Source organism: Zalophus californianus, chromosome 1, assembly GCF_009762305.2.
Source record: "Zalophus californianus isolate mZalCal1 chromosome 1, mZalCal1.pri.v2, whole genome shotgun sequence".
Classification (NCBI taxonomy): Eukaryota; Metazoa; Chordata; class Mammalia; order Carnivora; family Otariidae; genus Zalophus; species Zalophus californianus.
Window position 1 is genome coordinate 74,828,139 of NC_045595.1, and position 24,472 is coordinate 74,852,610.

A 24,472-nucleotide genomic window follows, 5' to 3' on the forward strand; every position below is an offset into this window, starting at 1 on the left:
CGCTGAGAGAGGAGACCAGGAGTCTGTGGGAGAGGTGGGAGAAAGACCACGGGCAGGGGTTGGAGGCTGGGTGGCCGCCACTTACCCTGAAGAAGCACAGTGCTGCCCCCTCTGGAGTGAAGGGGCTCCGAGAGCTTGCGGGCTCATTTAGAACTACCATCCGACATGAGTGTGCCTTGCCAATCCCCCCTCCTGTGCCTCCCACACTTTGGCTTCATCCACAGTAGCAGGGGAAGTTCTAGAGGTTATGGAGGAACGGGGGCAATGGATGGCAGCCAGACGACTAAACAGGAAGTGGAGAGGGTAAATGGTGGTGATCATATCGAGGACCTCGGGTCTCCTCCAGCTGTGTTGGTAAAAGTACTGAGTCCCCTTAGGTCAAAGCCTTGTCAGGTTTAAAGATCAGGTATCATTGTCATTGGCCTTCTCTGCAATTCGAGAAGAACCAAAGGAGGGACTTGAGTAGGGAGCCCTAGTTCTCACTTGGCTCCCTCCATGAATAGCTATTCTGTTGGCAGCTAAGGACGAAAGCTGTCTGTAGACGTCAGACTCTATAGGGTGGTTTCTCACTTCTGGCAGGGGGCACCTGACACAGAAGGAATTGTATTAAGGGATTTTGTAATTAGTGACTCTCAGCTATCTAGAAAGAGAACTCCCTTCTGCTTTCAGACATTCAATCTTCAAATGCACTTTGTTTTGTGGACCACCTATAGATTTTTATGTTCTTCCATCACTGGACTGTAAGCTCCAGAAGAGAGGGGACATGGCCACATTCATAGTTTTCTCCTGCCTGCTCCTTTCCCTCTGCAAATTGCAAGATGGCTGTTTTACAAAATTTTATACTTATGCAATTTAATTGTATATCATAATAAGCAAGTGTCACTGCTAAAATAGACTAATTCTGGTCAAATATTTTGGTGAGCTTCCTGTCTTTCAAAAGATCTTTGGAGCCAGGACCGAAAGTCCAGCTTGCTGGAGGAGGGCATGCTGAACACAACCCAGGTTCCCTACGAAAGGCATCCACAGATTTACTGGAACACATCCAAAATGCCACAGAATCCTGCCACTACCCATCAATATTAAGACTTTCTTCCCCTTTTTCTTTTTTAACCGAATGTCTGTGAAGAAAGCAAGGTGATTTAAAGCCATAGCTGAAATTCAACAGTGAGATGTCCCTTAAAGACAGACATTGCTCTTAACACACCCATCAGAGAGATCACACGCTGCTAGTGTCAGTTTCCAAAGATTCATTTTAAAAAAGAGGAAAAAAGGAACTCTGATATTGATGACTAATAGAGTAATATGTATTACTTATTAAGTAATAAGTAATACTTATTAATACTAATAAGTGATCATTTCAAATGTATAATTACATTTTAGCCCAGTAATTATTAGTTGCAATGTACTTAAACACATACTCTGTATCCTTCAAAAAGAATAGATAAGAAATGAAGTTGATTTACAAAGCACTTTCACATAAAATATCTCATTTATTCCTCACAACAGTGCTTTTGCTTTAGATAGTTCCGTCCCCCATTCACACATGAGGAAACTAGATGCTCAATCCACCACCCACCTAGTAACCAGATTATGAAACAGTATAGACAGTAAACAAGGGCATGGGATCTGGAACAGACAGAAATGTACTCAAATTCTGGCCTTTCCGTCTACTGGTCATGTGACTTAGACAAGTTAATAAAATCTGGACCCCAAACTAGATTTTGCAACTTAAAATCCTATGATACCATACCAAAGAGCTAAGGAAGACTTGAGGAACAGAAATGGGATGGAATTATATGCATACTCTTCTTTGCCAAATGAGACATTCCACCATTATTGGCATATCTCCACCTTTTGTAAACACTATAGAGTCTAAAAATACTTAAAAGGAAGAAGTGACCCACTCTTATGAACCGTGATATGTTGGTGGTGTTGGTATCCTGTTTACTTATAATATCTATATATATGCTGCCTCCATGATAAAGCAATCTGAGGCACTTTACAATAAAACTCACCACTGTGAGCTGGGTAGGGAATGGGCTAAGCCTTCCCAGTTGAGGAGCCAATCTGGACCAGATCCAAAAAAAGCTGGGAGTGTCACTGGGCACAAGGCCTTGCGCTAGCACTCTGGGTCCATCCCAGGAGGCAGGGCTATTTTGATAGTAGCTCCATCCTAAGAAGAAAACATCCCATGGGCCAGATACAGCTGGAAAGCCGCCACTAGAGCTGATCGGTGAAACTGTTGCTGGAACTAAGAAATCAGGTGTATCCGTTAACTATTGCTACAATAATGCTGTGTAACAAACCACCCCAAAACTCAGTGGCTAAAAGCAAAACACTTTCTTCTATTTAGGATCTACAGATCACCTGGGGTAGCTCTGCTTCATTTGGCACATCTCTGGGTCTGGGTCTTCTCCTTGGCCTTTCATCCTTCCTGAACTAGAGGGCTTGCAGGAACATGTTCTTTTCAGGACAATGGCAGAGGTACAAGAGGTAAAGAAGAAACACCCAAAGCCTCCTAAGTCCTCGACTATAGATTGGTACCATCACTCCAGCTCTGTTTCATTGATCAAAGCAAGAGGCCCAGGCCAAAGTCACAAGGCAGGAAGTATACTCTGACTGTGACAGAGCCATGATAATTATGCAGTGCAGGAAGACACAAAGAACTTGGATCAGCAACTACTTCACACCTACTGAGGCAGAGTCATTTTTTTCCTACAACTTAGTGGGTTTTCTATGTATTTGATTCCAGTCCATTCTATGTGTCAAAGCCACATTTTTTTTCCAAGACAGGCTTTTCTCTCCCGATTTAATTACTAGCACTTTGGGCACATCTGGTGGCAGTAGTACTATACCTTTAAGCTTCATAGGAGGTTTAAAAGTCACTTGGTAATAGTTTGTAATGTTATTAGCCACACCCCTGATTGGGTCTTTACCCTGAGGCCATGTTTTCCTGCAAGCCACCTAGATTTGGTCTTTGTCTCTCCTGCTATGATGCAACAACCGGACCCTAGACTTGATCTTTGTCCCCAGGCCATATCTAAATTCGAGAATCTTCTTCTGGCTGGAGAGGCTGAAGATTAGAAACAGCTTTATTTTTTAAGCCAACAACTTCTGGACTGCTTGCAAACTGTGTTTTATTTGGTTCTGAGCATATCTCCTTTCCTGTAGTATTTACCTATATGCATTTATTTAAAAGCAAACAGCTCAAGCTTTCAAAATTTTTCTTGGGAAACGAATTTCTCCTAGCTCCCCCGTCCTTTCATTTGATTATGCTGTTCACTGCTCTGCGTGCTTACACCACGCAACAAATCAGTGGGTGGAAAAATCCTAATATTTGGATTTGCATACACAGAATGTTCCACTTGAACCTTAAGGTCAAATTTATCTGTACAAAACAACTCTTCCATAACTCTACTGAGTGATAGCAAGATCTGGCTTAGCCCCAAAGAAGAAATTAGAATTTTTTAATCGTACTTGTTTAGATCTCTTCTTGGAAACATAGAGAAGAAATAAGAGAACAGGATTTGGATATTCCTATTTTGGATTTTCAAAATCTTACCTTTGTCCCTTGGAAGGGCCGCAGGTGCAAATTCTACTGGTCTGGAAGTGTGTGGAACAGAACTATACCATTTGTTAGCCCCAATAAATGGTGGAGTCATGGAATACCAGTTATTTGGTAGAGCATTAGATAATAGAATGGTTTGGTTCCATCAAAAGCATGACACAGATCAGTTCAAGTTCATGAATCAAAGGTTCCTCCTTTTTAAAATTTTTTAAAAAGATTTTATTTATTTTTTTGACAGAGAGAGTACAAACAGGGGGAGTGGCAGGCAGAGGAAGAAGCAGAAGCAGACTCCCTGCTAAGCAGGGAGCCCAATGTGGGACTAGATCCCAGGACCCTGAGATCACGACCTGAGCCAAAGGCAGATGCTTAACTGACTGAGCCACCCAGGCACCCCAAGGTTCCTCCTTTTAGAGTTAACCACCAATTTCCTCCACAAAGGCTCTAGGCTGATTTATAAAGCTTATGATAGTGCTTAGGTCTATTAGTGGATGTATAAACTATCTATGGCCCACCACCCTCCACTGCAGAATCAGTGAGTTCAAGGCTGTAGACATTACAGACTTTTGCAAGTATATGGGTACACATCCCTCTTTATCCCACTGGTGGCAACAAGAGGCTAACCTATCAAAAGTGTATGGCCTGTCTCCACTAGAGATAAAGCTAAGCTTCTTACCTCTGGGAATCCCTGCATAAATTCAACTTTTAGCATAGGGCAAATGGACCAGGACTTCCTGGAATATAGGGCAACGGAGCTGGCTTTGGTGCTTACCTCTCCACAGTCTGTAGATCTAACTGGGGACTCAGCTGCCAACAGACCCAGCCCTTCTATAGGTTCATGGAGGCTGTACCCTATGTGGGTTTCACCCAACTCGTTCCAAAGAGGATCAGTCAGCCACTCCACAAACTAGACAAAGAGGGGCTCTCATTCCAACCCAAATGTTTGGGCAGGAGGTCCTGACATATTGCCTTATATCTCCCATATCAAATTTGGTATGACTCGTGTACTTAGAATTCAATCTCCCTGGATGGGCAGATATAATTTCCTTATGATGTCCTCTTCTGGGCCCAGCAAGAGGCTCTAGCTGTAAAAGTATGGTGTTGTCCACCTCTAGGCCTGCCTTAGGAGTCAGCATAGTCACATATAAGTCCGTGGTCCCAGTGCCCCAGAAGCAGGTTTGTTACCTCAGGTTCTACTGAAAGAAGCATGTTATTCCATCGGCCCTAGGAGAAACAGGCTGTCAGAAGAGAAATGCTTTGAGACAACAATTGTGGTCGTAACTTGCATAGTTTTCTGTGTGTTGATTGTCCTATGTTCTATATATATGTTTTCTAATACAGCAACTTCTGTGGAAAAAAGCCTAGGCTCAGAGAAATTAAATAACTTGCCTCAGGTCTCCCAATGAGCACTGGGACCTGAAGGCCAGCATTGGGTCTCCACAGTCCCACTGCTCTGCCCTGGTGTATGTTATCTGGCCTGCCTGCCCTGGAAATGCAGTATTTACCAGTAGGAAGGGTTTGCCAGCCAGGCATGATTCTCAGCTTTGAGGATAGAGATGTTAGTTGACTGCTCCTTCATCCGTTTTCCTGAACACATTCTATCTGGAAATTTGAAGAGGACTTTTCCCCAAGAGCCTCTTCTTGGAAGGAGATTGAAGTCTCCTCTGCATACTGAGCCAACCCAAATGTTTGTTTTCAGAACCATTTTGAGCTGCTCAAGTGCACAAAGACTTCAGTGGAAATTCCAGACTTTTACAACTTAGAACGTCGCAGAAATGAATTCAGTCTGGAAATTTCAGTATCTTACCTATAGAATCTGACTTTGATGAGCACTGGCTGTTCCACCAAGAGGAATTAGCTGCAAGTGATCTAATTAGTCTACTACATGGGAGCTTATATCAAAACTTGAATTGTGGGTCAAGTCCTTCAAATACAATCGTAGCCATTTTACAGTTGATTCTAAGAAGTAACAGGAAAATGGGATCGATTACTTCTTGAGACATTTGTGAATATAAAATCATAGTGACAAGAGAAAAAAGAAAAGTTTTTCTGAAATGCTATGGAGTAAATTCTGTTGGAAGAAAAAGAGAAAGCCTTAACTTCCATTGTTTTATACCACTGAGAAGTAAATATGATGTATTGAGAGACTATTCATCGTCACTCTGGTTTGTGGAGTGGTTTGGAAAGGCAGGCACTGTCAAAGCATGAATAGTTAGAACTTGTGCTGAATGCACACAGTTTGGCCCAAACTGGGTATCTGCCCCCCATTTCTAATATGCATGTATTCATTTTTTTTAAGATTTTATTTATTAGAGTGTGTGTACGGGGCGGGGGGGCAGAGGAAGAGGGTGAAGCAGACTTTCCACTGAGCGCGGAGCCCAGTGTGGGGCTCAATCTCAGGACCCTGAGATCATGACCTGAGCTGAAGTCAGACACTAAACCCACTGAGCCACCCAGGCGCCCCCAATCTGTATGTATGCAGATGTTCAGTGAACAGCATTGTGAATACCAAGAACCCAGGAGTTGTTCATACCTCCCCCTAGTGTTGCATCTCTATATCCAGTCTCTAAATACTAATAATCCACTAATATTAAGGTAGCTGGAAGCCATTCCGCTCTCTTCATATAGCACCATAGTCAGGCTCTCAGAATCTTGTAACTGAATTCCCCAAGCTGCCTCCTAACAGGCCCCCTGACCCCAGTGTTACTTCTGCTCACTCCAACCTCTGTGCTGCTGCTGGTGTGATCTTTCGGAAATGTAAAAGGGATTTTGCCGTCTAAAACTCTCCACTTGGCCCCTGCAGTTATAAACTCCTTGGCCTGTTTACACAGTGCTGCCCATCTGCTGTGACAACCTTCACACCAGCACACGGTCACTCTAGCTAATTCAACAAGCAAGAGGGCCAAGATGCTCTATCACTCTTTCTTTTCTCTCCAAGCTTTGGTTTTTGTTTCCATGTGCTTGGAATGCCCCTTCTCTGACCCCATACTCCCAGGAGAGAGATAGGCATGGAAAGCGAGCAAGTGTGGGCAGTAGAGATGGGTGTGCAACACGATGAAGGACACTCGGCAAAACTGTTCATGGGGATTCCTACAGGATGGGATGGCAGGGGAGGTGTTAAGGGAGTGGAATTGCATGATATACTTTTTGCCTTCCTATAATGCTTATAGATTTTTTTTATTGAGAATATGCTTAATTTATCTCTTTATATTTTTTCACCACATATTCCCATCCTCACCTTCAGAGATACTGATTCAATGGGGAAGCATCCAGGATTCTGATCTTCCACAGCCTCCCTACCTCCCCCTAGACTCCGTTAATCAGTTTTGGGAATCATGGTTGAAATGGTTATTTCCCAATATAAGGCAACTGACACCTCTGAGAAAAACGTCAACTCTATTATACAATACTTTTTTATTATTTCCTTTTCTTTTGTAGTAGCTTAATTCCACTACCAATACATATTCTCATGTCTCTACTACACTTGAATTATCTGTATGAATTATAATAGCCTTGACAGCCATCTAAATAGCCACATTTGAATAAAGGGCCTAAATAATCATTGTAAAAAGCATGTGTTTGTGCAGTAAGTTTATAAACCATTTTAAAATTCAGGCAAACAAGAAAAAAAGCTACAAATACAAATATCAGGGCTTCTTAAATCCTAAATTTTTAACACTAACTTAAGTACCATTTGATTGGTTCTCAAAACAATGGCTATTCTCAAAGTATAAAATAGAAAGTTATTATAAATATCAGCTTTGGTATAACATATACCTATTTCCCTATTTTCAAGTTTTTGACTTCGGGAAAATATAAACATGTAAGTGTTCTTATAATTAACTTTTGAAAACATTTATAATACCCTAAAATTCAGACATTAGAGCATCTATTTCTTTAAATTTGTTTGTTATATTTTCAATACATTCTCCAGCTTTTAATTTTATCCCATCAATTACAAGATAGTCCTCTTCATAGTGGTTTTCAAATGGACTGCCTGCTGGAACTCCAGGGTTGCATTTAGATAACTGTAAAAATAACCATACAATTCATCAGAACTACATCAGGTTTACTGGAAGACCAGGCTTAATTATTTGAACAAAATGTAAAGTAGTCAGTAACTTCACAAGCCACAGCAGTTACACAAAGTGTTCTGTTATGCTGGTGGTCCAATAATGATCCCCATGTAGAGTAGAATGTATAGTAAATGTGTTAATATGAGAAGAACTGATTATTCAGGCCCTATCTCTTTTCCCCAACTTTATACATATTTAGTTTTAATATTAAGCTTTGGGGAAACATGATCAGCTTCATTCTATGAGTTTTCTATATTTGTTTATTTTTTAAATTATTATTATAGGTAATACAACTTAAAACCATTTAAATCACTTTCTCTGGCTATCTTCTCATAAGCCTCTGCATTACTTACAAATAGCAATCGTTTGCTCTAGCTCAGTAGGAAGGGACACTAGTAAAAACAATGCAAACATCCATAAACACACACAAGATTTATAACTTCAAGGCTCATTAAAGGTAGAGTGAACTTCCATGAAATTAAGAAAAAAACAATTTATACAAGTATATTCACGTACCAAAAAGTGTACCTTTTAATACAAATAATTATTCACTAAACTCTGTCTTATTTATATATGGCTTATCTAATTCAGGTGGATTTTACACAAATCTGATATTAATTCCCTCTCATTGCTTGCAAAGCCGGGGCATGACAACCAGTGTTAAAATTAGCTAAAGAAGAGTGTAATGAGGAAGGTGACTCTACTAAGGAAAATAATCTCATAAAACATTTCAGTGACAAATAGAAGAGAATTTTGATTATCCACGTGTGTATGCATTTTTTTTTAATGTTGCTACTCTCACCCATTGGTATAAATGCTTGAGAGTAATCAACCTGAACCCTCATACATGAAATGGATGAAAATCATCAAATTTACAACTTTGAAAAGAGCTCAAACAATATCTGCTCAGAGAATTAACATACTCAGAACCTTAAAATTACCAGGTGGCTCTTTTGGGGATGTTAGTTTGTAAGAGGCCACTTTCTCCTGCAAACACAACACAGCTCCAGTTTTAAGTGGTGTTAACTTTGGAAGCCATACTAATTTTCTCTACTAACTTAAAAAAAAGAAAGCAAGAAAAAGAAAAGAAAAAAAAGAAACCCCTGAGGTGATCATTTCTTTTCTTTTAAACTGGAAATTGTTCCAGCTTTGATAGTTGGTTTCATTGCTATTCTCCTCATTTAAAAGTGAACAAGGCCCTAAATATACTGAACCTGGTATGAATGCCAGGCTTACAAAGCTCAGTGCAGAGAAGGGCTTATGAACCAGTCTGCAGGGGGCACTCACCTGCCTGCCAGCAAGTTAAAATGATTAATTTTTACAATTCCTCAATGGCTTTTGAAAGCATAAAATATTACAAGAATCTAAAACAAAAAGCAAGCTCCTGCCTGGTGATATATTAAAACTACGTATTTTACCTTAAGAAATAAAACTCAGAAGTCATTTTCTGTTCTATCATCTTACTGGTTATAATGGTAAAACAGAAGCCAATTCTGTGGCTGTAAAAGCTCCAGGACATCTCTATAAAAATCAACCTGGCCAGAGTTTTGAAAAGACAAACTGCAAAGACTGAAAACACATTGCACAAAACCATATGGTGCTCCAACAAAGCACACACTTGCTAGGAAAGAATAATTTGTATATTCATTACGTGTATATAATATATATATCACCAGTCTATAGATCTTGTTTTACAGAAAGTAAGATCTATACAGAGAAAACAAGTTTTCTCAAAAAGGAGCTCTAATTGGAAAAATGGCATTGACAACCCATGCAAATTCAAATATGGGTTGATATTGCCGGTGCTAATTAAGAAAGCTATGTTTTTCAAGTTGGTAAGAGTTTTCAGCATTAATTTTATTTTCTTTTGGTGTATTGATCTCTTTAACTGTAACTCTTGTATATTTTGATTTCTAACTCAAGAAGGGAGGTGTTTACGAATCATCTTTTTTCTTGTTGGGAGTCCTGAATGAAATCACGCAATTGGGCAGTCCTCCAAAGGGTGTAAACAACCTTGTCCATATACAAATCCACCTTTTTCAGCATCTGAGAAGAGACACACTAGGGAACAGGTAGTTGCTCCAAGTGAGAATGTGAGAAAAGATACGAAGTAAGGAAATCTCAGCCCTTATTCTCTCCGGTGACCACCACTGCCAATTCTCATCTGTAGTAACAGCTAACCTTAGGTGTCAGTTACTATGCAAAATATTTTTCCTGGTTTGCCTTATTTAAAAAAATCCTCTGGGGCATGTGATAAGCAACTGTGCCAAATTACACAAGTCCTCAATGGCAGGACTAGGACTGGGACATTGATAGGATATTCCAGAGTCAGTGCTCCTAACCGTTGCGCTCTCTCGACTCCAGGCACAGTAGGTATCTACACAATGAATGAGAGAATGAATGAAACCTTAAGGATACAGGACTTCTTGTTGCCATTTTTCTCCCTATTTCGAGAACAGCTGTACTGCCTTGTGGAAGTGTCTGCATTATGACTTATTTTTCTCACACCTACCACATTGCTGCTCTGTATTAATGACCTGGGCTCGCACCCTCATTTTATTTGCACGAACATGGAGCTGATGTGCTGAGCAGCTTGTCAACCAAAATTTATGTTGCCACATACAAATATTGAATAAAGTAATAAGCACACACTTACTTAGCACAACATAGGTAGCCAAAAGAAAAAAAGAAGGAAAATTCTACATCCAATGTGTTAATACTGAGGTCTGCCCCTGCAGAGGTTGTTCTGTGCACGGACCAGGCAGGGCAGATGTCCTAGCAAGCTGCTCTTAGTCTGGCCCGTTCTCCTGACTGTGAAGGTGGGCAGCAGTGGAGAGGTCTCTCTGCTGTGGCACCCCATCAGCTTCTGTGAGCCCCCCCAATCTTTCTTCATTTCAGCCTCAAAGATCTGAAATACAATGAGTTCTTCCGCTCATAGATTTTTTTTTTTTCAAAGACTAAAAATGTATTCTGACTTTTCAATAGGCTACTAGTTTATTATTCACTTCAGGATAATCAAGGGCTCAAATTTCAGAAGGGAAAAAAAGAATTCTCCATATAGTTAAAATGTACATCCAGAAACAATTTCTGCCATGTAAAGAAACTGAAGTTGCTGTTTAGGCCTGATCATGGGCTACCTTTGCTCCTCCATTTACCTCCTCTTCCCGCTCCTCTTCGGACTCATCAGGGGCCGTGGCGGGCTCCAGCGCCTGTTGCAGCATTTGCTCCAGCTCTTTCAGCATAACCTCTGTCTCACAGACAACTAAAAAACATCAGTAAAAAAGGCTACATCTTCATTAATTCAATAGAATCCGTAATCTTAACCACCCCAAAAGAGAACATTGTCCAAATGGGCCAAGATAAAAAAAAAATTTGTATAATTTTCACGTATGACCTCCACTTGATGCAAAATAATTATGGATTTCCAGGTGAATATTTTACATTTATTCCTTTAAAAATGTAGGTGATCTTCTTGCTATGGTCACAAAAAGCTCACTAGGAGGGTTTTTTGTTTTGTTAAATCAGGGCCAAACTAAATTGTTTTTTATAAACCAGGGGTCAGCAAACTCTTCCTGGGAAGGGAAAGAGAGTAAATATTGCAGGCTTTGTGGTCTCTGTCACCACCACTCATTTCTGCTGCTACAGTCTGAACCATAGACATGTACCTAAACAAATGTGAGTCACTATGTTCCTATCAAACTTTATTTACAGAAGCAAGTGGACTGTGGGCCACAGTTTGCCATCCCTCCAGTAAACACTTTTTTTTATTTTTTTTTAAATTTTTTTTAAGATTTTATTTATTTATTTGAGAGAGAGAATGAGAGAGAGAGAGAGCATGAGAGGGGAGAGGGTCAGAGGGAGAAGCAGACTCCCTGCTGAACAGGGAGCCCGATGCAGGACTCGATCCCGGGACTCCAGGATCATGACCTGAGCCGAAGGCAGTAGCTTAACCAACTGAGCCACCCAGGTGCCCAACCTCCAGTAAACTCTTAAAACTACTGTTTAAGAGGGAAAACCATGTAATTAAATGGCGAGGCTAAACACAGGCTAGTCTATTCCTAATCCAAACACCAACAAATCTTAATTGCTTAATCTGATATCTATCTGTATCTATCTATCTATCTATCTATATATATGTAGATATAGATATATTTTAAATACCACACTTAAACAAAATTTGTGTGCGTGTGTGTGTACTACTGTGACATGAATTCACTGAACTTGCTGAGCTAAAATAATAACCCCACAAAAGAAATAAACTACTATTATATAACTCTATAGACTCAACTACTGATTAATAACATGCAGTTGAATTCCTGACTTAAAATAAACATTTTTGTTTGATATAGTCTTGTTGAAGTAAAAATCAAGAAGACCACATGTGGCCTGCTGTCCTGTACAACAGACAGATGGAGCATCTGAGACGCCCTTCCAAAGGCAACATGATTCAAAGAGAAAGGCCATGAATACACACCCCATCATTTTCCACTCTGGTGACAAAAAGCAGATATACCACCTCCTATTATCCACCATTCTTTGGCAGGTCACCAAAAATCACACTAGGTAGAGCAGCTAAAAGTTCGTGGAACATGAAAATAGACCCAAGCAGGACATACGCTTTCAAGCTAAAATATTATCAATGTATATGGAAGCAAGGCATTCTCAGCACTAAGTTTTAATCTAATTGTTGAACATATTTCAAAATTTTCTAACTAATCATGTTTAGGAAGAGTGCATATGATATATGCATCCCTTTATGTGTGTGTGTTCATCCTTGTAAACTAAGCACGTTGTAAGGTAAAAAACAGAGACTGTTAATGTGAAAAGTTTTATGTTTCCTTTCCTCCAGTTCAAAAGAATCCATGTTTTATCAGAATCTTCTTTGCTGATAATTTTCTCTCATCTTTTACTCATAAGAAGGAAATTTTAATGACTTTTTTGAAAAAAATTTTTAAGGTTTTATTTATTTATTTGACAGAGAGAGACACAGCGAGAGAGGGAACACAGCAGGGGGAGTGGAAGAGGGAGAAGCAGGCTCTCCGCGGAGCAGGGAGCCCGATGTGGGGCTCAATCCCAGGACCCTGCGACCATAACCTGAGCTGAAGGCGAACGCTTAATGACTGAGCTACCCAGGCGCCCCAGGAAATTTTAAAATTCTGCTAGAACATTATTAAATAATAGTGTTAAATAAAAAGTCATGGGAGGTTATGAAATAGAAAATTTTCCCTTTCTTGGTTGTCACTACAGTATAAAAAAACAATTTTTAGTTAACATTTTTCACATTACAATTTTATCTACAAAAATAATTTTTCTGTCAATACTTATCACTTGCCCCAAGTGCTTTTATATTCATTCAACAAATATCAATTATTTGCCTACTAAGGGCAAGGGACTCGAGAGTAGGCACAGACCAATGTACCTCCCTGGACATCATCTCTTCCCAGCCAGTCTTAGGTTTTCTCTATGAAAGACTTCTTTCAAAACAGTTTGAAAGTAGCATTCTGATAAGCCATTTGCATAACACAGAACCAGTTCTTATGTTTAAAAACACAACAAAAACTATAACTGACCTGTTAGTTGTGTCCACATATATATGTGTTCTGTGTAATTGCTAAAGCATAAGAACACAGAGTTTGAACTATTATGTTCTAAAACAATGGTATTACAAATTTGGTAGGCATAAGAATCACCTGGAGGATTTACTACAAAAACATGAATGCAACCCATGTCTACTGATTCAGAATTTTCTAGAGGTATGTACATATTTATTGAAGCAATTTTGTTAATGGAATTAACCTCTCTTTATGATAGATTTCCTACTTAGTAACCTGTTACTTAACAGACAACTACTTGTGGTTATCTTCACACTGATTCTCTAGTCCCACTCACGGATGTTGTGTTTTCCTACTTTACATGCTGAGTCTACGGAAATTGATACTGACATTTAATGCACTATTGAGAAGATGGATTTTGAGTTACGCTCTAAAGGAAAAATGGCACGCAAACATCTTTATATTTCTGAGGCTAGGCTAAAATACAATCAATTTATGATAATGAATGTCATTGCCAAATGGCATCGTAGTCCCTTCATTTTCAAGTGATCTGGAAAAATATGTACACTGCCTTTTGATCATAGGGTAGACAAAGTAATGGAAGACTTCATAAATCAACCAGGGTTCATAACACCAACTTGACTGATGTCAAATTCTGCCACCAGAGCAATGGGAGGTTTGCTTTCCTAAATAGGTATTCCTATATTGTAAATGGATAGAGTTCAAAAATAATTCTCAAGAAACAGCAGTTATTGTAATCTACAAACTAGGTTATCAAAATTGGCCAATGATATCCTCCAAAGATAGAGACAGAATGAATGCTTTTGCTGATTGCATGACCAATCATCTTCTATCAATACTGATTATCTTGTAGTTTCCCTGACTTGTTTCAATTTGTTTAGAGTAAAGTGGTAGCATTACAGTTATTCCATCACTCAGAGAAAGTTCTTTAAAAAAGAAAAAGGTATCTCTTATACCGAAGTCTGTATCTGGCTTTTAAAAATGAATTTTTATAAAATGATCTGTGTAGTTTTTCCATCCCTGATAAGAAGTAACTTACTGTTGGTCTCAATAAATCAGTTGCTATTTTAAAAGTCTTCAAATGTATATTTATGGAGTTTTCTCCAATCTCTACTTTTCTACTAAATCTTTAAAGAAGCTGTTTATTTCCTATGTAAAGAGGCTACTGGTTAGGCTACCTACCCCAAAGCTGGCACTGAAAAATATCATCTTCAATAAGCTGTCAGGGTCATTTCAATATTGAAATTTTGAAGGCATTTTTATGGAAGAGGGTGAGGAGGACAAAAAAGTATTTGGGTTTTGTTTTGTTATTAAGTAACCACAAACACCCCTCTTGTGTGCTTACAATTTAAATGTAGAGATGAGTAAAATATAAGTTGGAATGTAATGAAGAGAGCACCATTCCTGGAGACACAAACAGAAATAGGAGGCAAGGAGTTTTCTAGGAAAGGGGCATGTCAGTGAACCCTACCTTTTAGTCTATAGGTTAAGGGTAACTCTGAACAAAGAGTAGGTGGACAAAGTTTGTCCTGAACAGCAAAAAATCAACTTTCTCCCTGTCACCCCTTCTACCTCCCAGGCCCAGCCCCTAAGGCCTTCATGCCCCGCCCCCCTCTTTGGGCTTTCCCTATGATCCAGACCTTTCCTATATTAACCATCGTTTTCCATGCTTATCTGTCTCAGGTAGCTGATGAATATATCCTTTGCTAATTTATTATTGAATGCCATAGATTATCAGTTGAACCTGGGTAATATGCCAACCTTTTATTTATTTAAACTTTTATAGACTGTCTACTACCCGAAAAGAAATGAGGTATTTACCAACAAAAACCAATGATACAACAAAACAGATGATGAAAACCCAAAGACAAAAAGAAATCAAAATCAGTTCATTAAGGGGGTATGAATGGCAATAACGAAATCTTAAAATTGCTTAGGTCAGCTACCAGTACTGCACCCAAACCCGACAGAGTTAGCTTAACGATTCCTGATATTCAAAGCAACAAAGGACACAGCTGCACACTTTGATTAATTTTAAGAAGATATGTGACTTAGAAAAACCATAGAACCTCTTAAGTGTCTCGGTTTCCCCATTTATAAAATGGGAGATATATTATCTACCTTATTTACTTCATATAGATCTTACAAGGGCTAAATAAATATATATGAAGTGTTTAGAACAGTGAAGACACATAGTAATTGTTATAGGTGTTGGCTACCATTATTACTATTGGTATTATTATTTCATCATTGTAGATGATTTTTCTTGTCCTTAAACACTGAAAAAAAGTGAATTAAAGGGACAATATAAATATAATTTATAATATTCCTGGTAGTAATTTTCCCCAAAACACAGATCTGCTCAACAAATAGCTATTTCTTAGATTAAATCTGCATAGCCATGGGCATACAGTTTAAATTATTTAATGATTCCTCAACTTTTTCTATTAATTTCCAAAAGTCCTCTCCTTGTTGGATAAGAGGGCTTCTACTGCATGTCTTAATCACAGATGAAACAAGTGACACGTGGACAGGTAAAGTAGCTACACTTAATTAGCTCTCCTTCTGGCTTCTAACTAAGGAAGAGAGAAAAGCAAAGGGTAGAGTTTAAAACCCAGAAAGGAATAGCAAATCTGGGCAGTAGGTTGATGGGAGACTTTAGCATCTGGGAGTGTAAGGAAAGTGGCTCCAAAAAGTAGGGCAGACATTCAAGAAGATGGTATAATTTTCACTGGATCTAAGACTGATCCTACCTCAAGCCAAGAAGAAAAGGAGTGATTTCAGAGACTTAGATTAAGGGATCCACTGAACTATGGGTAGGGGTAAAAAACTGAGGGGGCTTAATCCACTCTTTCAAGAAGTAGTCAGCTCTTGCAAAGAACACAGTAGACTAGATGTTTCTGCTTTTTAGTTGTCTGAAATGGGATAAAGGAGTAAAACACAGAACAGATTAATGATTTGAACAATTAACTATTGAGACTTGAGAGCCACACAGAATGGGTGGCTGAAAGGCTGTCAGTGGATAACTATGGAGATGCATTCACTCATTTATGCAAAGAGTGATTTCCAGTCAATGAATTCCTGGCTCTGATGGCTTTCTTCTGCAGTAGCCCCTGTGAGTCGAAGGCGGGAAGGATCCCAGCATTGGAGCCCTCAGCTGCAGTACCAAGGTCTCCTAGTGGGAACTCAGTCCAGGGATAAACTGCCTTTTGCCTTTCTACAGAAATATTTGAACTAATTATGTGAGGCAAAGGGACAACATAGTCAAGAAAAGGCACCCATGTTAGCAGGAAAGTAGCAGCAGAATAAATTTAAGAGATAGAAACAAGAGAATTTTGTAGTGGTTTAGGAGAGGAACAAAAGGATTTAAAAAAATAACTACTCTGTCCTTCTTCTGACTGCTTTCCTTTTTCTTTTAATAAGACTAAAGATGAATGGCTTATTTAGTCAGTTGAAACACAGAGCCATAGGACCTGGGGGTGACCACAATGGAGGGGGAATATGGTGTGGATAACTTCTTGGGGTTTAATGGGCTTTGGAACCTCTTTGCGTGGCTGCCAAAGTTTCATCTTACATATAAGCACTTGCCTGCTTTTCAAGACTATCAAAAATGAAGGAAGAGTAAAGCTCCTTTGAACACTAAAACTTTCTCCCTGCATTCCACATTCACCCTACCGTGTTCTAATACCAATGGCAATTAATTCAGCTGGAAGCCCCAGGTTGCTGCTTTTTTTTTTCTCTCCCTTTGGCACCCCAAGGACCCCAGTAATTTTGAAATGGAGAGGTCTGGATTTTAATGTATTGATGCGGGTATTTCCTCCCATAGCCACTGGTGCTTTATTTTTTTTTTTTTTAAATAATACATGATAGAGCCAGAGAAAATTTAATTCACGGAGATAGAAATCTAAAGACAACTGAAGAGATCTAGTATGTAAATCAATACCAAAAATGACCCACTAATAGTTCTCATATATGTATTTATGTACATTTTTTTCTTCCAAAAATTCCAACTACATTTGGTAGAATTAAATAGAAGTAAAAGAACTAAAAGCAGGAGAGGCTTTCACATACCCATGTTTTCCTTTGATAAGGCATCATCTGAACAAACATTTTCAAAAGAGCATTTAAAAATAGCTTTCCTAGAAAAAGAATTTGACAGATTTAGTTTCAAAAGAGCAATCATGTATATTTAAGTGGCCATTTGTATATTCATTGATAATTATAAATTATAAATATATTTCTTTATCTTGAGGTACGTTTCCTTGGTTGTTTTATACAGTAAGACAGCACGATACAGTGAAAAACCAAAGGGAAATAATATTGATCTGAGCTCTCACTAGGTGAGAGTGAAAAGCGTGGAAAGCTTTTCTAGGTGAAAAGCACTAATGACCCACCAAGTACCTTATATAGGCTTTTTCATGCAATCCTCCCCCAGAAAACCTACTAAGGAATTGCTACTCTCATTTTATAAAGAAACTGAAGCTCTAAGAAATTGAGAAATTTGACAGTGTAGGAAATGGTTGGACATGACACAGCTAAATTCTGTCAGACTGCAAAATCCATGCTTTTCCCACGACACTGTGTTGCTGACTTAGAGTCAGAGAACATTTGTTCAAATGCATTTTCTCTAACCATAAGATCTTGAGAAAGCCAGTTAGTTTCCATAAGTCATAAGTTTTTTGCCTTTTAAATAGAGATGATTATGATACACCCCCTACCTATTTGATGGGGTTATTGTGAAGTATAACTAAGATAAGTAAGGCCTTTTTAAAAATTTAATTATTCATCCTCTGAAGAAGGACAAAGAATAAGAGAAGGACTATCATATCAGAGTCAGACTTTGTCTTTGAGCAGGACTCCTTTAATACAGCACTGATTACCAGTCATCAAAAAAATAAGTCAATTAACTGTGTGGTTGGTTCAATGATAAACACTAAAACTTGTCATCGGTGGCTTATCAGTTCATTATAAAGGCCTGTTTCTGGTTTGCACTATTTTAAAACCAAACACCCGCTTCTCATCTGCTTGCTCACATGATATTAATCTTTGATAATTCTGCTTCAACATATTTGTATAAACATAAAACCTTCTCCATACTTCTAAAACTACTACTTATCACCTTAATTCTTTTAGAAAATTTTCATGTTTCCCTAGAGAAAAAGAATCAAGAATCAGGGGGCAATGACACAATAATTAAATTACACACACACACACACATTTCAATTTTATCGTAATATTTTTCAATAAAAAAATACCTTTTCCTTCTTCTAAATTTGGGCTTCTTCTTTTCAGTAGTGTTTTTGGAAACTTGCATCTATAAAATAACAACAAAAAGATGAGTTAGTTCAAACGGGACTAATGAGTTCAGTAAGATAATGGGTCCTATATGGTCCAAGTAATTTAGTCCAGAAGAAAAACTCTGGCCCACAGCTCTCAACCACACCTGGAACTCCAAGTCAACCACTTCATAGTCACTACAATTACACTGATCTGCTCAACTTCCAGGAATAGTAGACTAATCCAATGAGTGCCCATCTCCCATGTCCACCCCCCTTCTCACTTCACAAACATATAATAACACTAGGCAAAACAATCTTTATGTTTTAAAACATAGATGACCTTTAAAGAAAGAAAAAGAACTATTCAGATGCCAGAAACATGAAGGGTGCAAAACCATATGGATAGGAAGTGACATGGTAAAGGCCTACAAAAAATGTATACCAGGATAGGGCCAAAAGGGTTGGGGATTTTAATATCTAAGCAAAGACGAGATGAAGGATGTGGAGAAATTGGCACCTCCATACACTGTTGGTGGGAATGTGAAATGGTGGAGCCACTTTGGAATACAGTTTAACAGTTCTTCAAGATGTTAAACAGAGAACTACCTTATGATTCAGCAATTCTACTCCTAAGTATATACCCATGAGAAGTGAAAACATTATGTCCATACAAGAAATTGCATATAAATGTTCATAGCAGCATTATTCATAAGAGCTCCCAAGTAGAAACAACCCAATGTCCATCGATGGATAGATAATATGTAGTCTATCCATACAATGGAATATTATTTAACCTTTAAAAGCAACAAAGTCCTGACAAATACTAAAACATGGATGAATCTTGAAGCCATTATGCTAAGTGAAAAGTGAAAAAGTCAGACACAAAGACCACATGTTGTATGACACCACTTATATAAACTGTCCATAAAAAGGCAAATCCATTGAGACAGAGACAGATTAGTAGTTGTCAGTGGAAGGTGGGAAATGGGCAGTGACTGCTAATAGGTATGAGGTTTCCTTTGGGGTAATGAAAAAATGTTCTAAATTCATATAGCGGTATTGATCGCAAAACTGTGATTATACTAAAAACCACTGAACTGCATATTTTAAAACAGTGAATAAATTACATCTCAATAAAGGTATAATTTTTTTAAAATTTGGTGACACGGAAAAATGGAAAGTAAGGAGACAGAATATATCAATGATTAACAAAAGGAACCCAACATAGCGATATTACTGTTAGAAAAAAGCATAATCATAGATAAAAAGGGTTATTACCTAATGCTAAAAGAAACAACCCACCCAGAAATATATTAGTCCTCACCTGTATATACCTAGAATTTCAGCCTTAAAATATATAAAGTGAAAAACAGAAAAGAATCACAAGTAGAAACTGATAAATCTACATTAAAAGGAGATTTTAATTTACTTCTCATACAAAAATGAAAAGGCAAAAAAAAAAAACAGCAAAGAAACAGGAACGTTCAACAACACAGAAAATGTTTAATCTAATAAACACATCTTGAACCTGGGACTGAATAATTAAGGAATACATATAGCTTTCAAGCCTGAAACATTTACAAATTTGACCACCTACTAGGTCACAAAGGAAGCCTCAAAATATTAAAGTAACCTCTCTATTTTACAGACCACAGTCACTGGCTAAAATGCAATAAAATAAGAAATCAGAGGTGCCTGGGTGGCTCAGATAGTTAAGTGTCTGCCTTTGGCTCAGGTCATGATCTTAGGGTCCTGGAATCGAGCCACACGTCAGGCTCCTTGCTCAGCAAGGGAGCCTGCTTCTCCCTCTCCCTCTGCCTGCCGCTCTGCCTACTTGTGTTCTCTCTCTATCCCTCTGTGAAATAAATAAATAATCTTTAAAAAAAATCAAAACTCAAAAGATAGCTGAATAAAATCTGTAATCAATTCATAGATGTAGAATAATTACATTCTCCCATGAACCTACCCATGATAAGAGTTATGATCTATGTCATTTGGAATTATTGTGTCACATTTTAGTTATTGGTATACGTGACTTATTTTTTCACTGGGTAATACATTTGTCTCCATGTCATTCCTTGAACGCTATAGGAGCATGTGAAGTGTTTGCGGAATACATGAATGAATAAATGTTCAGAGAAAGATACAATAAAAACAAATATCACTAGGAAAAAACAGTGCCAATGTTACTGTCCATTCTGTCCCATCGTGGTTGTTGATTTAAGCATTTAACAAATTCATACAATTTGTCCTCATCTCCTAAGACAGAACCGCAATGCAACTTTCACTGCAATGTTAGCTTCTTTTGTCTTTTCACTTTAACCTGCTAAAGTGAGCGGTTTCTTAGCCCATTTTGTCTAAATCTTTCAGTTACACTGATCTTAATTTTACTGATCTTGAATCAAGCAACCACACTGCAAGGGTGGGAACAATTTTTTTTATATATATTAAATGTTTAGCAGCTAGCAGAGTGCCATTCACATTGTATGTTCAAAAGCATTAACTATAATGAGATGAAGGTTGAATTTAATAACTCTCAAAGCATTATTAAACAGCTTAAATACATCAATAACCATTCAAAAGAAGTTTGTATGAAACACTCAGGGAATTCATATTATGATGATGCTAAAAAATAAGTGGGTTTTGTGTGTGTGTGTGTGTGTGTGTGTGTGTGTGTGTGTGTGTGTGATCTGCAACCACAAGGTAATACTCAAATATTTTTTCCATCCCTGTTTCATATATATACATGAAAGTAAATAAGGTAAAAGAGCATTAGGAAATATTATTGTCTAAATCATTGTTCTACATCTCCAAAGACAATGTAGAGCTATTTCTATCTTGTTATTAAGGATCAACTTAAATTATGTGCATATTTGAGTATAAAGTGAAAAGGTTGCTGCAAGGGGAAATAAGATTAAAGTAACAAAGTACAAACTACTTCATAGGTATTAATAGAAAGAAATACTGTTAAATAGCTACCATAAATCAGGGAGATTTCTGTTAGAGATAATAAATTCCTTTCTACTTTGTTAAATATTCCATAAAAGCCAAAATGAAGTAGTCAGTATTGCCAAATGCCCCATACTTTCCAGCTCCACGCCTTGATAAAATATGCTATGATGGAGAAGAGCACTGAATTTGGAATGACAGGATCATGATTTGAATTTAATCCTGGTAAGCTGTATCACTTCTGGTAAGTCACAGACTTACCAGAATATCTAGCAAGAGCCTGGTATAAAGTAGACACTTAATAAGTATTTTCTGACTAAATGACCATTCTGTATTTCAGGACCTTCTTTTATAACTACTGTTAAAATATAAATATCTCAAAGCTTTTGGGGGTAAGATGAAATTAAATAACATCCCAGAAGGTATTTAACAGTGCTCAACAATTAGTCAATGTTCAATCATTGTTTAACCCGTTATACTAGTCCACTGGGCTAGTGTCAGAATTCTATCATTTTTCCTTACAGCATATGACAGAACTTGGCACTTGTTACGGTTGGACTTATGGTAATCCATTAGTTTCCCAAGGCTGCCATAACAAAGTAACACAAACTTGGTAAAGCATCAGAAATTTATTTATTTATAGTTCTGTAGGACATAAGTCTGTCTCTTATGGACAGACCCTTAAGGACACTGGTCACTGGATGCAGGCCCAACTAATCCAGGATGATCTCATATCAAAATCCTTACCTTAATTACCTCTGCAAAGATCCTTAATTCCAAATAAGGTCACATTCTGAGGTTCCTGGAGAACGTATTTTCTGGGGGCTACTATTCAACCCACAAGTAGATACTATAATCTTTATCTATTTTATCCCTTCCACTTCTCTTCCTGTGTTGCAGCTGATTCTCCCATGTTGTCGAGCCTCATGCTATTCAGAGTCAGGGCTGCCACATGCAGAATTAGCAATACCTGAGAGTTTGTTAGACATGCAAATTCTCATGCCCATCCTAGGCCTACCGAATCAGAAACTCAGGGAGTGGGGCCCAGAAATCCATATTTAAATAAGTTCTTCAGGTGACCTGTACCCCAACTAGAGTTTTCTAGGCCTTGGTCTAGCCCACATGCATCCATACAAATATAATGCTATATACTGTCATTGATTTTAAAGAAACCAAAGCCAGTATTAATTCTTTTCTTGCTAGATGTAGAGGAATCTACAATAAGTGTATGTATAGAGAGCAAATGCCATTTACTGAAAAAAAATATATTTATTTAATGATAATTAGGACTGCTGACTGGATTGGCAATGGCAGAATTGCCCTTAATTGCCACAGACAGATAATCCATAAGAATTGTGTTTATATCAGATTTATATAATCTTCATAAAGTGACTTGACGTTGCTCATATCCTTAAGTCACTATTCATCTAAATGAAAATAATTTTATTTTTAAGAAGAACTTTGTTAGCTGTGTTAAATCTGAGGGCATAAAATTTTGATTCAGCATTTTATGCTCATAGAATACATAAATATGTTTTGTAACCTTCCATTGAGAGTAATTGTCAATCAACGAACACTAAAGAGCTGCCTACTTTGACAGAATTTCCAAACGTGAATCTGTGTCTTGAATAATATACACAAACTCCTTGTCAAAAGTTATCATATAGAAGGAAAAGCCAATATTCTTATTTCCATTTGGAAAATCTGCTGGGAAAATCTGCTTGGAATAAGGATGAAAACTAGTTTTATGCAGCTTTGTAAATGATGGTTATTACTTAATCTGAGTTTCCGGAGAGTACAAATAATAAAGTTAAGTTTTCAGGCCTAGATAATGATTGTTTTCACTCTTCTTTGAAAAGGGGGAAAATTAAAATAATCATTTTCTAGCCCTATTTTAAACAAGATTTTAACAGAGAGAATACAAATCTAGTGCTTCTTACATAAATGTCACTCGATTACCATATGCTCCAGTCCAGTCGCTCTTAGTAGAGTTCAGTATTCCTGCGAGATTTGAACGATATCAGAGATCAGTCCCTGGCAATATGACTTATAAATATCTTGCTGTCCCCTGCACTATCTTTAGCCATGTGTAAGTTCTTACTAAAGCACTGTGGATTTCTCTGCTTTGAGGGGCTTAGCAGAGAAAACACTGGAGTGTGTATTCAAGCAGTGAGCTGAGACAGAGGAGAGTATTTTCCTTAAAAATAGAAGTTGACCACTAGACCACCTGAAGTAGAAGGCATGAAAGACTTTCTATTAACACCTCACAATCCTAGCTGAGGATACAAGTTAACAGCACACTTCAAGAAACTCTATGATTAGCTACTTCACTGACAATTTTTAAAGTCTTGGATTTAATTTTTTTAATGGTCTTTGACTATACCAAGGATAAAACATATAAAATCAGGAGGTTTTTTTTTTTTTAATAGGACAGATTTCTCTCATATCCATAAAGAGATTAAAAATACTAAAAGCTAATGGAAACAGGGTGTCCAGGGAATAAAGACCTGCATGAAAAGCAGAATTTATGCCACAGTTGTTTATCTGATTGAATGGTACCAGTAAATTAGATTACGTGACCTCTCTTTGGAGACTCTAAAAATCCAAGTCTGTTGCAAACAATTCCTGTCTGCACATAGTTTTTCCTAAAGTCACTGGGCATTTTAGCAAGAGGAGAACAAGGCTTTCTAAGGAAGACTTCCTAGAATTGACATACAGGTCTACCTTGGGGATATTATAGGTTCAGTTCCAGACCACTGCAACAAAGTGACTATTACAATAAAGTGAGTCAAATGAATTTTTTGGTTTCCCCGTGCATATAAAAATTATGTTTATACTATCCTGTAGTGTATTAGGTGTGCAAAGCATGTCTATAAAAGCAATGTACATACCTTAATTAAAAAACTTTATTGCTAAAAAATATGCAAACCACCATCTGAGTTTTCAGCAAGTCCTAGTCTTTTTCCTGGTGGAGGGTCTTGCCTTGATGTTGATGGCTGCTGACCGATCAGGGTAGTGATTGCTGAAGGC

General features: G+C 37.9%; 1 protein-coding gene across 7 annotated transcripts in view; it reads right to left on the reverse strand.

The window, feature by feature from the left end:
- Window positions 1-6,742: 6,742 nt before the first annotated feature.
- ZCWPW2 (zinc finger CW-type and PWWP domain containing 2) overlaps window positions 6,743-24,472 on the reverse strand; it is a 139,223-nt gene continuing 121,493 nt past the window's right edge. For all 7 annotated transcript variants that reach the window (XM_027582886.2, XM_027582881.2, XM_027582883.2 and 4 more), the window contains 4 exons: window positions 18,470-18,528; window positions 17,286-17,353; window positions 10,797-10,903; window positions 6,743-7,593 (listed from right to left, as the gene is read on the reverse strand). In XM_027582886.2, coding sequence (XP_027438687.1) covers window positions 7,432-7,593; window positions 10,797-10,903; window positions 17,286-17,353; window positions 18,470-18,528 — 396 coding nt within the window. In that variant the 3' untranslated portion in view covers window positions 6,743-7,431. The remainder of the gene's footprint in view (window positions 7,594-10,796; window positions 10,904-17,285; window positions 17,354-18,469; window positions 18,529-24,472) is intronic.